The sequence below is a fragment of the Nannospalax galili genome, unplaced genomic scaffold, assembly GCF_000622305.1.
Source record: "Nannospalax galili isolate Female #2095 unplaced genomic scaffold, S.galili_v1.0 scaffold180, whole genome shotgun sequence".
Taxonomy (NCBI): Eukaryota; Metazoa; Chordata; class Mammalia; order Rodentia; family Spalacidae; genus Nannospalax; species Nannospalax galili.
This window is the reverse complement of record NW_008348199.1, coordinates 5,085,351-5,100,435: the sequence shown is the minus strand read 5'-3', so window position 1 is coordinate 5,100,435 and position 15,085 is coordinate 5,085,351. Positions and strand designations below refer to the sequence as shown.

The 15,085-nt window shown below is 41.6% G+C and overlaps 2 protein-coding genes across 5 annotated transcripts in view; both read right to left on the bottom strand.

Annotated features, from left to right (window-relative positions):
- Positions 1–4,461, bottom strand: part of Slc25a17 (solute carrier family 25 member 17) — a 43,928-nt gene extending 39,467 nt beyond the window's left edge. Inside the window, exon 1 of one of the 2 annotated variants that reach the window (XM_029569140.1) lies at positions 4,272–4,461. In XM_029569140.1, the coding sequence (XP_029425000.1) occupies positions 4,272–4,325 (54 nt within the window). In that variant the 5' untranslated portion in view covers positions 4,326–4,461. The remainder of the gene's footprint in view (positions 1–4,271) is intronic. The other variant, XM_008844823.3, reaches the window with a different exon arrangement.
- A 2,523-nt stretch (positions 4,462–6,984) lies between these two features.
- Positions 6,985–15,085, bottom strand: part of St13 (ST13 Hsp70 interacting protein) — a 39,804-nt gene continuing 31,703 nt past the window's right edge. For 2 of the 3 annotated variants that reach the window (XM_029569161.1, XM_017801031.2), the window contains exons 9-13: positions 14,527–14,629; positions 14,128–14,244; positions 12,769–12,817; positions 9,311–9,444; positions 8,652–8,798 (exon numbers count right to left, since the gene is read on the bottom strand). In XM_029569161.1, coding sequence (XP_029425021.1) covers positions 8,670–8,798; positions 9,311–9,444; positions 12,769–12,817; positions 14,128–14,244; positions 14,527–14,629 — 532 coding nt within the window. In that variant the 3' untranslated portion in view covers positions 8,652–8,669. Of the gene's footprint in view, positions 8,799–9,310; positions 9,445–12,768; positions 12,818–14,127; positions 14,245–14,526; positions 14,630–15,085 lie in introns of all 3 variants that reach the window. The other variant, XM_008844822.2, reaches the window with a different exon arrangement.

Sequence of the window (15,085 nt, the reverse complement as noted above, 5' to 3'; positions counted from 1 at the left end):
TTGCTCTTATAGAGGACTCAAGTTTGATTCCCAGCACCCACATGGCAGCTAACAACAATCTGTAACTCCAGTTCCAGGGGAATCCAACACTGTCTTCTGACCTCCGCAGCACTGCATGACACAGGTGCACTCACATGCATGCAGGCAAAAAAAAAAAAAAAAAAAAAAAAAAAAAAAAAAACTAAAATAAAAATAAGTGATCATATTTGTATAACATTACACTTGAAGTACCAGAATGTGGAATTTAGAGGACCTGAATAAACAAGCCTGAAATGCCAATTCAAAGACTGTAAACCAGTATCTTAAACAATGATTCAGCAACTCTTTGGGTAGAAGCAGTTAGTCATTACAGCAGCCACAGCAAGGTCACAGAGCTACTTAAAGCACTCCAGCTCTTAACCATGCCAAGCTGACTCCACGATCATCTCTAAGCTTTGGGTGAACTTTAGGATTAGAAAATTAAACAGGCTTGAGAGAGGGCTCAGCTGTTAAGAGCACTGGCTGCTCCTGGAGAGCACCTGGCTCCCAGCACCTATATGGTAGCTAACAACCATCGATAAATCCAAGTCCAGGGATCTGACATCTGGCCTCTGTGAGCACTGCATGCACAAGGGCACTTACATACATGCAAGCAACACACTCATACACATAAAATAAAAATAAATTAAAAATTAAACAGCCATCACTATGATACTACCATTAAAAACAATGTTATGCTGCAAGATGGCTCAGCAGATTAAGGGCGCTTACCACCAAACCTGACAACCTGAGTTCAACCCTTGGGACCCCCACCTCATAGTGGAATGAGAGAACCCATTCCTCTGAACCAACCCAACCCTCCACACACACTGTGGCACATGAGCTTCCCTCTACCCCCAATAAACAAGTGCAAATAAAAATATTTTTAAATATTACTTTTCTTCTTAACCATACTTACATTTTTGTGGTGAAAATTTTCCCTTTGCAGCAACCAAAAGAAACTAAGAGCCCACATTATGCTATTTAACCTTAATATACAGGCTTGCTCAGAATTTGAGAACAACTGTTTGGTGTGCTAGTTTAAAAGAATAAAATTAAAAAAAAAAAAAAATCCCAAAGCAGCTGTGTATGGCAGTACTTGCCTATAATCCCAAGGATTTGGGAGGCTGAGGCTGAAGGATTACCAGTTTGAAGCTATCCTGGGCTACACAGTAAGTCCCTGTTTCAAAACAACCCAAAACAAAATGAAACATGAAGTAACTTTTCATTGAGATTAAATACCAGGAATAGTACTTCCCTGATAGAAGGCAAGAGTAAAATAAATGATTCTTACAAAAGCATGTAATTTATTTTTACAATAGAAAAAATAGCAAAATCAGGATGTATAGTTTCAAGTGGAACTTTGGCAAAAGAAAAACAGGCAAGAAGAAAACTAAGTAAAAATATTTTTATAGATTAATAGATATATATTACCTCTGCCCATGATCATGCTTTATTACAGGGCTCAAGAAAACTGGTCTGTGGCCTAAATCCAGTACACTGCCTGCTTCTGCAAACGGGGTTTTATGAGAGCATAGCTCTGCCCCTTCATTCACTTACAGTACATTGCTGCTGCGTTCACACTACCAAGTCTGTGCTGAGTAGTTATGACAGGCTGTATACAATGCCTAAAATGTTTGTTACCTTATTTTTTAAAAATTGTTTGCCAGTCCTATTGATTTAATTGCACTTACTATCTAAAATTATATTTCTTACTCCCTTATGGTCTGACTCCTCCTCTGGAATGAACATTTCATTAAGTGACTTTGTTCTCTACTACATTCTCAGCATGGCCCAGAGAATGTACTCAACAATGGTGCTGAATGAATGAGAAAGAAAAGGTATCAAGGATGCCCCATAATCCCATTCTGAGCTGCATTCCAACTATTCAGCCTACCAACCCACCAAACTCTGTCTTGTCAATTAGCTATTGAATTTATCATTTTGAGAAATTCAATAATTAATCCTCAGTCCTCACCTTTCTTGACCCATTGGCACGATCTGACCTACTCTGATGACACCTCCCCCACTTTCTTCACCTGCCTTTCAGAGCACTTTGTTTCTTCCCCCAGAACTGGGACTTCCTTAGTTTTCTTTGCTGCAAATTTACTATGCCCATCTTTTAATGTTGACCCACTTCATGGTTCAGTCATTGAGATTTTTCTGTCTATTCTCACTTCCTTGCTGAGTTCATCATTTAATGTCATGCTACTCTGATGTGTAGCAACTTCTTTGGAGATAAGACATTCTGTGTTGGAGGGAAGCTCCTTAAGATGCAGGATGCTAAAAGGGAGGTGAAATACCCCGATGGCCTAAGGGGAGGGAAAACTTTCCTCCTTAAACTCTGGAAGTTAATTCCATAGTTTAGGAAGTCTCTGAAACTGAAGTTCCTGAAACTGACCAGGTTCATTAGGCTCCTTACTCTCCAAGATCCTACTGTGAAAGATACTATCACACCAGCCCAGCTACCTGGAAGAGGTTCAGACCAACTAGTTACCTGGAAAAGACACTCCAACCTGTTGAGCTGCCCACAGGTTGTTCTATGCTTTCCAGGTTCCAGGTTTCCTGCTTTCCTGAGCTGCCCACATGCTGGGGTAGGTCTTTGGTGATGCAGCTGTCTTTTGAGTCATCTCTGCTCCTATAAGTGACCCCAATCAACTAAACTGGTTCACCAAGTTGGACCTGGGTGGCATCCTGACTTTGGTCTGTCATCAGTTTCCTATCTGGCGGGAGTAGGTATCTGTTAACATCTCCCCAGGAATAGTGTCATACAATATAAGCCTAGAGATTCCAAACTTAGCTAGTTCAAGACTAAAACCAAGCTCATCTTTCCCCCTCTATCTGTTCCTTCACACCACTGACATCTCAGGACAGTAATACTACCCAGTTCCTCAAGCCAAAAATCTGTAAGAGACAAACAATCCTCACGCTTGTACAACCTACATCCAATCTATCACCAAACTCTGGTGGTTGGTTTTATCTTATAACTATACTTCGGGCTAATGACCACTTATCGCTTCTACTGGCACCAACCAGGTCTAAGCCACTATCATTCTTGCCTGATATATGTGCCTTGCTCTTTTTCACTCTAACACAGCAGCCAGGATGGTCAAGTTTAAAATATAAGTCATTAAGTTCAACAGTGTTCTCTTTCCTTCTCAAAGTCACCAATTTGGCCCCATTTCCACTTGACACATAGGCCTCTATGTCAAGCAAGTTTTCCACCCAGTGCCTTCGCAAATGGTCAAAAGGCTCTTCTGGGTGATTTGAATGAATGAGGATTCTTGAGTAAGACACCGCATGTCACACTGTCACCTCATTCTCAAAAGACTCTATGAGAAAGGTATCACATGTCTTCCACTTCATAGATTAGGAATGTGAGGTTTACAGATCACCTAGTAAAGAAATGATAGAATTTGAAACTCAGATCAGTCTCCACAGAACATGAGCTCTCCCTGAAGAAATTTTTTTTGGGGGGGGGGAGATCCAGTAATGGTCCTCATAAGTCACAGTAACTTCATAAATGGCTTAAAAAGGTGCATGTGGACAGCTAGGAAAGGTATAAGGAAGAGCAATTTGCGGAAGACAACCAGAAGGAACTCAAGCCACGGATGTGGTGTCAAATGGAGCGCATACATCTCCAAATCCAAGAACAGAGCACATGCATCACAGTAACCACACCTGAAGTGGATAACAATGGTGCCCTTGATTTAAAAAAATACAGGGGCTGGAGAGATGGCTCAGCGGTTATGAGCACTGGCTGCTCTGGCAGAGGACCTGGGTTCAGTTCCCAGCACCCACATGGCAGCTGCAAACAGTCCATAACTCCAATTCCAGGGGATCCGACGCCCTCTTCTGGCCTCTATAGCATTGCATGACACGGATGCACTTACACACATGCAGGCAATACACTGATACACATAAAATAAATAAACTCTATTCCTGTCAATTGTGCTGCCCAGAGATAGTCTACTGGCCACCACCCCTCGTCTGTGGTGTGTGACATGTGATAGCTGTGGTTAGACATGACCAGGCAGCCCAGCTTCAGGCGAAGTCCGTGTGCAGAGGAGGGCAAGGGGCGGCTGGTCGGCCTCCAACTCCCTGACTGCCTCTGGGCATCGTGACCTGCAGGTCTGGACAGTCTGAGGGGGTGCTGAGGTGGCCGGAGTCCCACAACCCTGGGGGGACAGCCTGGACCCCCACCTCCCCCAGCCCAGCCCTCGACCCCAGGGCGGGGGCTGACGCCGGCTCACCACGGCTCCGGCCACGGCGTGGACCAGGCTTTCGTAGGACAGCACGGAGGCCATGGCCCCGGCAGCACGACTGCCGCGCGGGTCTCAGAGCTGAACGGGACCGGGAGTCACACGCGAAGCACCACCCGAAGTCTGCAGCTCCACCTCAGGCCCTCCCGGCCCCCAGAACCACTTCCGGGTCGCTGGCCGCCGGGTGTCGCCCTGGAGACCCGCCGCCGGCGTGGGCGTGGTGGTCCGAGGACGCCCCTATGTGCTGATTGGTCCGGGCCGAGGGGGCGGGGCCACCGGCGACTGAGCCCCGCGGGTCTGCGCCCGGCTGGCTGCCCGTCTCGGGTCTCCAAGGACTACACCGACGGTTTGGGGGCTCGGCTCAGTGCAAGGCGTGCTGGCGTCGTCTGCGGGAAGCGCCGGGTCCCTTCCCCAGCACCGCACGAACACACGAGTAATCGCGGCACTCAGGCGGTGAAGAGGATTCAGGGTTCGAGGTCATCCTCAGCTAACACTGCCTTAACCCAAGCTGAGGTCTGGACGGCTGGGAGCTGGAGGGCCTAAGCTGGAGATCACGTCCCAGTAAAGCAGACCCCTAGCTAATTTGGAGGCTATCAGGGGTTCCAGTCTCTTCCAGTCACCGCCATCCACGATACGGAACGAAAGGGCTGAAGCCTGCTAGGGCAAAAGCTCTGCACTGAGCTTCTGATTTACATTTTCACTGCAGCACCATAGAAAGGGGTCTCACAGAATTGTTCAAACCTTTAAAAATTGTATTTCCTTAGTGTGCTTTCTTTTTCAAGCCCTGATTTTTTATCTTTATGGATTTTGCCTCCATGTATACAATGTTCACCGAGGAAGAGGACGTCGGGTCCCCTGGAAGGAGTTACAGACGGTTAGTTGCTACAAGGGTGCTAGGAAATGAACTCAGGTCCTCTGCAAAAGCATCCGTGTTCTGAACCCGAACCACCTCTCCAGTCCCCATTCTCACTGTGTGAACGAGACCGCAGTGCCCACTAGGCTGGACAAAATCTTTGGATCTCTTGGAGCTGTAGTTACATGAGGTTGTGAGCCACCCAAAGTGAGTGCTGGAACTGAACTTGAGTCCTCTACAAGGGCAGTACAGCTCTTAACCGCTGAGCTCTCTCCAGAGCCAACCACAAGTTTTATCACATTGCTTTTTAAAGAATTTTTTTTTTATATTTTAGGTGTATTGTCTGCAAATAAGTGCATTTGTGTTGTGCAGTGCCCATACACAGAAGAGGGCATTGGATCTCCTGGGATGGAGTTACTCACAGCTGTTAGCTGCCAGTGTGGGTGGTGGAATTCAAACCTAGGTCTTTTCCAAGAACAGCCAGTGTTCTTAACGCTGAGCCATCTTTCCAGCCCCATACTAATCACATTAGTTGTATACTTAATGACACTCAACTTTTTAGTTACTATTCCAAAAGTTTATTGTCCTTATTTTGGGGCCAATCATGCCACTCTTTACTATTTAGAGAAAGCTATGTTGGATTTAACAGCACACAATACGTGGGATATTCCTTGTCACTCTTATTCGAATGTACATTTGACTTTCTTAAATAGCAGCCAAGCATGATGGCACCCCTGTAATATTAACAGTACTGGGGAGGAGGAGGCAGACAGAATTCAAGCTAGCATGGACCATCAAGACCATGCTTCAAAAACAAAACCCCACCTGCAATAAAAATTTTTTTCTGTAATAATGAAACTTGCACATTAGTTGAAATATTTAGGAAAATCCCAGCTCCACAAAATAGCAATGGGATACTGGCAATTACCAAAATGCTTCAGTATCCTCATCTACACAACGGCAAAGTGATAAAGGTATTCACCCATATGGTATTAGAATTGAAATTGTTGGAGGAACTTATTACAACAGTGCCTGGTACTAGTGTCACAGTGTTTTGAACTCGGGAGCATTAATCCTAGATAATAGTCAATTTCTAAAACAGAAGCCATTTCTCCTTTCATAAAACCAGTATTTGAGCCAGGCATTGTGCCACACCTTTAATCCCAGCACTTGGAAGACAGAAGCAGGCAGATCCCAGATACAGGCCAGCCTGGTTTATATACTGAGTTCCAGGCCAGCTGGGGCTACAGGGAGACCCTGCCTCAAAAGAACCCCAAAACTAGTGTCTACTATTGGGGCAGATTTGCTAGCTGGCATACCAAGTTTTTGTTTACATCTATGCATGACATATTGTACATATTTCCTTACAGCCATGTAAGCTAACCACCCCCAACAAGCTGACCAATGGAATATGACGGACGCTCCTACCATACACCACCATCTCAGTGTGTGTCTGACCACCTCTCCTATTTCCTCACAGGTTAAGAGGAACAGCAAAGCAACTTCTTTGGACCCACATTACTTCCCCAAGTATGGCAGAACTGCTAACCTCTAGAAAGCTACAGACTGGAACGAACCTCTGATTTAACTTAGGTAAATCAACGTTATTTTGGAGAGGAGTACTTAAAGAGTTTTTTTTACACCCAGTCTTGCTATGTAGCTCAGACTGGACTCAGAAACTCACAGAATCTTCCTGCTTCATCCCCCTAAGTGCTAAGATTACATATATGAACCACTAAGTCCAGTTTTAGAAGTCTCTGTTAACATTTAGTAACCTTTGGCCTCCACACTATGTAACCAGATAAACAGAGACAAAAGTGTAGCATGTACTAACAAAGAGGGGAATCAATATCCAGTGTGAAATCATACTTTATTTTAGCATACTTGGAAAGATTCACTGTTTTTAAGCAGAAAACTCCTTTACCTTCTTATAGCATTTTTTCTTTAGTATCTTTAGCGCAAAAAAAAAAAAAAAAAAAAAAAGCCCACAAAACATTTCCGGTTTAGAAATGATACTGAGTCTTTATGAAAATGAAGACTGTATTTTTTACTATTTATGGAATTTAGAAGTCTAAAAGCACAGGATACACATTTTACCCATTTATGGTAATATCTGCAGTATTAGAATATAAATAGGTCACACATAATCAGAGTCCAAAAGAAACTAATCTTCTTGAGTAAAGCACAGCACATCCTGGAAACTTTAAGAACATACACACGAACAAACATTTGGCAAGTTCAGATCCAAGTATGTATGATGAACACTTAGGTATGAACTCCATGGATTTTATCATTTTTTTTTATCCTTGCACAGGGAGAGAAAGCAGAAGTGGAGGTGTAGTTGCAGTACTTAAGAGCCGAGTAGGACAACAGTACTAACAACTCCAAATGAGTAACATGGCTCTCATCTCTTTTATAATCCATATTAGATTACGCAGCTGACTTTAAATCTTCAAAATACAAAGATGTATACAAGATAAACTCTTAATTGCAATTTTTCTTTTTTGCAATTTCTAAAGTATACCTAATACCAAAGGGAATCCCTCCTTCCAGTTTTCTGAAATGAGTTCACAAGAGTGATAGTTTAACATTTAAATAAGTAATCCCATGGCTGAGTAAGATGCCACAGCTGTTATGGGTGTTACCGTATGGGTTACATATTAAATTCAACCAACCAATAAACGTCTCCACAGTTATGAGTGATGACAGCAGTGATACTGGTGAAAAATGAGTATCTTTAAGCTCAAGAAGATTAAAGGGCAAAAAATAGGGCAAGCAAAAAGCAGATTAGAGTTATTTCCTAATAGGAAAGGTAATTTTTGACAAATTTAAAAAGGAAAGTACTCCCTCATTTCCTCTATGTGGAAATGATACAAAACATTTATATGAAATACTGGACAATAACAGAGCTAGGTAATCCAACTCCATTGCAACATTAAAAAAAAGAAAATCACCCTTCAGCAGTGTGAGTTAATCATAACCTACACCGGGTATCTGTCCAGTGAGACTCAGTAAGACTGCTGACTGCTGCTGCTCTGCCAAGGACTCCCAGTCTCTATCCAAGCCAGACTGAAATACTGGTGGTCCCAACAGTTGTAATGAAATAGATCATTTGAAATAAAACATTCTAAAAAGACAAAATGCTTTAGTAACCATATGTCCAACTCAAATGGAATCAACCTAATTATTTTTTTCCCACTTATCAACCTTTATTTCAATCAACCTTTATTTCATTCAAAGGGAAAACCCAAAAGGATTAGTAAAGAAAAATGTGAAAATTAACAACACCCTTTAAGTTTGAGAAAGTGTTCAAAGTTTGTAAATCCTAGTAGGAAAACATTATCTGAATGAATATCCTAATGGCAAACCATTGTAAAATACTTCAGCTGCATTTGGTGCAGAAGGGTAGGGATTATCTTCAAAGCACCCCGGCTCTCCTGATGAGAAGGTCAGAGGTACACTGGTTTAGATTATTGCGACATCCATTAAGTGATCTAGGCTGCTTTTCCTTCAGTAAGGGCTTTGTCAAATGGACATTATGCTTGACCTCCAAATTTGGCTGACAATTTACTGATGAGATTCATAACTTTTGGGTTGCTCTGATATTTTGACATATTTGCAGGGTTCTGGGCCACATCCTGGAAGGCCACCATAACTTCTGGATCCTGAAAAGAAAGGTGTTGGGTTGGAATTTATTATTTCAACAAAGTGCCCACTTGACCAAGTTTAGTATCATAAATGCTTATCACTTTTACTTAGATCTTCAAAGTCAAGTTTAATTCTATCACTTGAACTATACAATGAAAATAAGCCCAATCTCATGGTTGAAGAGACGGCTCAGCTGTTAAGAGAATTGGCTGCTCTTCCAGAGGACCCAAGCACTTCTTCCAGAGGTTCACAGCACCTATGTTAGGTAGCTCACAACCACCTGTTAACTACAGCTCCAGGGGAACTGATGCCCTTTACTACCCTCCACTTGCACTCCTCCCCAATATGCACAAATAAAACGAAACCTTAAAAAAAAAAAAAATCGCAATTTAAAAAATGTGATGCCTACAAAATTAGCTAATTGATAACTAAGAAAACTGGAAATGGCTAAGTGTGTACTACAGTCACCACAAAAATGTAGAAAAGAAATGCTTCAATGACTGCAGCCCGACTTTGTTCTAGATCTTACCTGCATGGCTGCAAGAACCTCTGGATCACTGAGAATCTCATTAAGTCCAGGCATTCCTGCCATTCCAGGCATGCCCCCTCCCATTCCAGGCATTCCTCCAGGAAAATTTCCAGGCATTCCTCCAGGAAAACCACCTGCAAGAATAAATGAAAGCATCAGAGATACCAACGATACTCCTCTCCACCAACACAATTACATGCACAGAGAACAAGGATGCCATTAAGCAGTCAGTACAGCGTAACTGAACACAACAGGGTAATAAATCAAACTTCTAATTTCTCCTAAAAGTAGAGCGGGTACTTTCTGGATTTGTTTTTCATTAGCTAGAATTGCTCAACAAAATTAGTCTTACCTTAAAAAACAAAGGCCCAACAAATAGTCTCTCTGAATGCCAAAGTCAGGCATGTTAATCATCTTATTTGGGGGCAGGAAGGTTTGAGGGAGGGTGGGCTGACCTGGAATTTTTCTTTTTAGTATTTTTATTCATTTTCTTTTTATGTTATGTGTATGTGTGTATTGCCTGCATGTAGATAAGTGCACCCGTGTCATGCAATGCCCACGGAGGACAGAAGAGGCCGTCGGATCCCCTGGAACTGGAGTTACAGACAGTTGTTAGCTGTCTCGTGGGCGGTAGGATTTGAACCTAGGTTTTCCACAACAACCAGTGTTCTTAACCGCTGTACCACCTCTCCTGCCCCCAAGACTTTTATTTATTACTTTTATGTGTATGAGTGTACTGCCTGAATGTAGGTAGGAACACCAGTGTTGTGCAATGCCTGTGGAGGTCAGAATAGAACACTGGATCCCCTGGAACTGGATCTACTGCAAGAGCAGCCATCTCTCCCAGTCCCCTGAAATTCTTTAAGGGTTATTTTGTTTTACCTGTGTGTAGTGTGTATGTGTGCCTGAAGAGGGCGGAAGAATACATGCCCTGTAGCTGGAGTTAAAAGCACTTATAAGCTGGGAACAGAACTCGGGTCCTTTGGGAAGAGCAGCAAGCACTCTCTGGTCTCAAATTCTTGACTTCCTGCCTCAGACTCCTAAATGCTGTGACTACAGGTGTGTACACCACATTGCCCCCTAAATGCTGAGACTATAGGTGTACCACCACACTGTCTCCTAAATGCTGAGTACAGGTAAACCACACCATCTCAATATCTTTGAATTTCTTGATTATGAATAAATATTATTTCACTATAAAGTTAATTTCCACCAGTCTAGGTTTTTTTACTACATTTTATCTAGACAAGTTATTCCTAAGAATTACCTAAAATAGGTATTATATGAATCTGAGTTTCTTCTTTTGGGTTCTTGAGACAGGGCCTTGAATACCCTGGCTGATCTCAAACTTGCTATGTAGGTGAGGCTGGCCTAAAATCTTAAACCTCCTGCTTGACAAATCTTTGCATTTATGATATCAATTCTAAATAAACAAATATTCTGAAAGTGATATTTGATATCTACTAATTGGTTTTATGTGTATGAGTCTACTGCCTGCATGTATGTAAGTGTGCCCAGGTTGTGCAATGCCCACAGAGGTCAGAAAGCAGAGTCGGATCCCCTGGAACTCAATTATGGATGGTTGCTAGCCACCATATGGGTGCTGGGAATCGAACCCAGGTCCTCTGGCAGTCAGTGCTCTTAACTGCTGAGCTATCTCTCCAGCCCCTATTTTTCTATCTTTCTTTTATTTATTTTTTTTTTTAAAGTCAAGGTCTCACCTAGGTAGCCCAGAATGGCCTTGAATTCAATAGGTGGCCCAGACAGACCTCAAGCTCTTGGCAACCCTAAACTTCCCTTCCCTGGGATTACTGGCGCTTTTGACAAGGACTACTAGAAATCCTCTAGCAAAATGATTTCATTCTCTTGGTATACTATTAGATTAGAAAGCCATATTGTTTCCTACTGCTAGATTTAAAAGATTTTCTTTCTCTCTGCGTGTGTGTGTGTGTGTGTGTGCGCGCGCGCACATGGAGACCAGATCATTGGAGCCAAAGTTCCAGGCCTCTGCTACCTGGCTTGTTATGTGGGTGCATGGATTTGAACTCCTGTCCTAATTCACAGCAAGCACTAAGTGCTGAGCCATCTCTTTAGCCTCTCTGCTTCTTTACTACCAACAAACCTCAATGTCTACTGTAGTGATTCTGAAATGACAATATGGTAACAGGGCATCCTAAAGAGAAACCAGATAATGTGTTCTATAGACCAAGTTAGGACAGGTAAAGCTGACATAAAAAAGTAAACACACAACACTCATCTCTATCAAGCTCAACAACAAACCAAGCATGGCCAGGGGCACCAACAACAGGTGAGAAGTCAAGGGACAGAACAGGAAATAATTTCCAAGCGTATCTGGCAGTTCCCTCTGATGAGCTTTGAAAAACTGACTCCTACCCATAAAAAAATTACTGGTACAAGGCTTGTTAAATTCAGGTAACAAAATACGCATAATAGAAGAGCATCTCTAGTGAGAGTGTGCATTAGTGAAAAATTTCTAAAACAAAGGTAACTGACAATAAGATAAATATTTTAAGCAGGACACAAGCTACAGGTTAATTTTTTTTTCTTTTTAAAGTTGTTGAACCATGTTACACTTTCTAGCTTTGGACCAAATAACTCCATTCTAGTAGTGGTACATAGGGACAAATGAGTGCCATCGTCTTCCCTGGAGAAAGCAAATTCCATTAAGTAGCTAGAAACAGCAGTTTAAAAAGGAAAAAAAAAAAAAAATAGTCTCCTCTTTATATAAATTTTGTGCTGCCTCTTTCAGAGCAGTATTTAACTTACACCTATTAGCATGTTAGTTCTTTAGTAACAGTTAAAAGCTTTGTTTTGCAAGTAATTTATGATCAAGTAACATATGCAAAAAGGAAAAAAGGGTTGGGAAGACAGCTCAGCAATTCAAGGGCACTTGCTGCTCTTCAAGAGGACCTGAAGTTCAGATCCCAGCACCTGTGTCCAGAAAACCACAACTGCAACTCCAAAGAACCAAAAACCTCTTCCAGCTTCCGTGAGCATGTACACACATGGCATTCACATTCTCACACTCAAATAAAAATACGCAGAGGGAAAAAAGAGAACGCATACTGGACTCAGTTATCTTTATGCCGTAATTCTATATTGGTTTTCTATGGTGTCCTTGTGAATATTAGTACCATTGTAACAGGACATAATGTTGCTCCAGAGGATCCAACATCCTCTTCTGGCCTCCAAGGGCATCATGTGCATGGTGTGCTCTTACACACATGCAGGCAAAACACTCATACATGTTTTTTTCTTTAAAAATCTGAAAATGAAACCATCAGTGCCTTAACATTCTCTGTTGATCCATGGACTAATGGTCCTAAATACATTTAGTATATCCGTCTCTCCCTATACATACACATACACACATCCCTGAGCTCCCAAATCAGAATACACTTTAATTATAGCACTATCAGGCTTTTCTTCAAAAATACCTGGGAAAGAGCCAAACTGAGCTCCTGATTGTCGTCTGGCCTCTTCTTCCTTTAAAGGTAAAATGAAATCATATTATGTATCTGGAGAGAAAAAAAAACGCAAACCTTCTGCCTATATCTAACCTATCCGTGGAAATTCATGGAAATAAAATTATAAAGATAGAATGCATGATAAAGGTCAATGGTTTAACAGACAAACCTATCTCCCACGAAAATTCCTTTTCCGACAGTCAGTGGGCATTATTTTTTCTAGTGATTTCAAGCAGTAGCTTTACTTCTCTGGAAAATTAAACCACAAAAACAATTTATTCATATAACTATTCTTATGAAAATTATCAAATTTTTACTGTTTTAAAGCTCCAACCTAGAAGGCCATATCTGGATTACTAGACTGCCATCATAGTCAGGTTTTCAGGCTCATCTCTTCTGTATTTGCCCAGCAAAGTAGAGGTTTGTTGAGGTATTTTAGTATAAAATAGAAGGCAAACTAGAAACTTCTCTCACACCAGTTAGAAAACAAACATTAAGGATTGTATCCCAAAGATAGAGCATGCATGTGTGAGGCCCTGGGTTCAACCCCCAGGATGTGTGTGTGTGGGGGGGGATATCAAAGATCATGTAAATATAAAATGTGTCTATGTGTAAAAATTTCTATCAGCTATGACACTAAAAAACATAAAGCATGCTTATTAAATGACAAAAAAATTGGGATTTGTTATATAATATAATTTCATGTCCTTTCATTCAACATTGGAAATGATTAAGTCACAATTGATAGTGTCAATGTACAAAGCTAACAGGCAAATTACCAAGAATTTCTTTCTAAATTTCTATGGTTGCACAATTTAAAAAGCAGATTTTTCTTTTTCTTCTTGAGAGAAAAATCACTATGTAGCCCAGGCTGGCTTTAAAGTCAAAGTCCTCCTCCCTCAGCCTCCTGAGTGCTAGGCTTATAGATATGTGGCGCCATGCAAAGCTAGAATCTTTTTTAATAGTCATGAATCCACTGCTGGAAAAGAAATAAAAAACCACACACAGGAAGACAAAATGAGAATACTGGCAATTTTTGGTCACCTTAACCAGCAAATTTTGAATTCAAGAGGGAATAGGTGGTCTGCTAGGGAAGTACTCTAAGTTATACCCTCCACCCAAATTTCTGATTTTACAATAACATAAAAAATATACATTAGTGAAATACAAGTAAGATACTAAAAATACCCTAGACTGGAGACAACCAAGGAAAGACTCCTTTTAAGTGAGGTCCCCCACAGCACCACAGCATTAAGTATAACAAAGAACGAGGACCGGCCCCACAGAACTGTCTCCTGGTTTCTCTCAGGGTCTAGCCAGAGCCCTTACCCTCTGGGCTCTCTCGTGTTCCTCTCGAGCCTTCTTGACCCTCTCAATTCTCTCCTTTATCTCTCGCTCCTCACGTTTTCGCTCGTACTTTCTCCGGTGTTCGGCAATTTTCTGAGCCTAGAAAAAAAAGCCACAGGATTTGCCCAAAATGCTCGAAAAAGCCAAAGTTCTGCTAAGAGTTACTTTTCCTTCAAGTGAGTTGTTTAATCTAATATAGAGATTTACCTTATAGAAAAAAAGATCTAATTCCTGCAAGTAGGGGTGGGGTGGGGGGTGACAATGATGGACTAAGGAGGCCCACCCCACCTGAGGATCTACTGCAGCCTTACAAACACAGCAGCACAGCTTAGGCCTCAGTACTAGCCACGGAGTCTTATAGCTTCCTGTACTGTAACATACCCTCGGTTGAACTTCTTTCAGCATTGCACTAGCATCCTCATCATAATCCAGTTTACAGGCAAGGGCAAGATCATGGGCTGCTTCTTCCCAATGGCCCAGAAGTCTGAAATAAATTTAATCTCATTACAAGAGCCTTTTATACATATTCATCCTGTACATATTCATGGTCTGGTCTCACTAAAAAAAAAAAAAAAAAATACTACGACATAAAATACTTGACTTAAATATTACTAACTATAAATTTTTACCAACCAATTTAAGAAATGTGTTATAATGATGGTTGGCTTTGTAAACTTAAAGGAACTGAAACTCCCTCAATGACCATAAATCTATTCTATTATCTTGGTACTCTGAATTCAGATATTTTTTAAAAGGCTGTAAAGCTGAAAGTATTTTACATAATATATATTTTTCATGCTATTTTCTGTATAGGACTGAAGAGAAAGCTATGCATGTGTGCCTGCTTTACTGGGAAAAAAAGGGGGGGCAGTTAAGTGTGAGAGAGAGAATATGCCTACAGTGCATGAAACACACCCAGCCCCCTCAAGAAAAATAAACG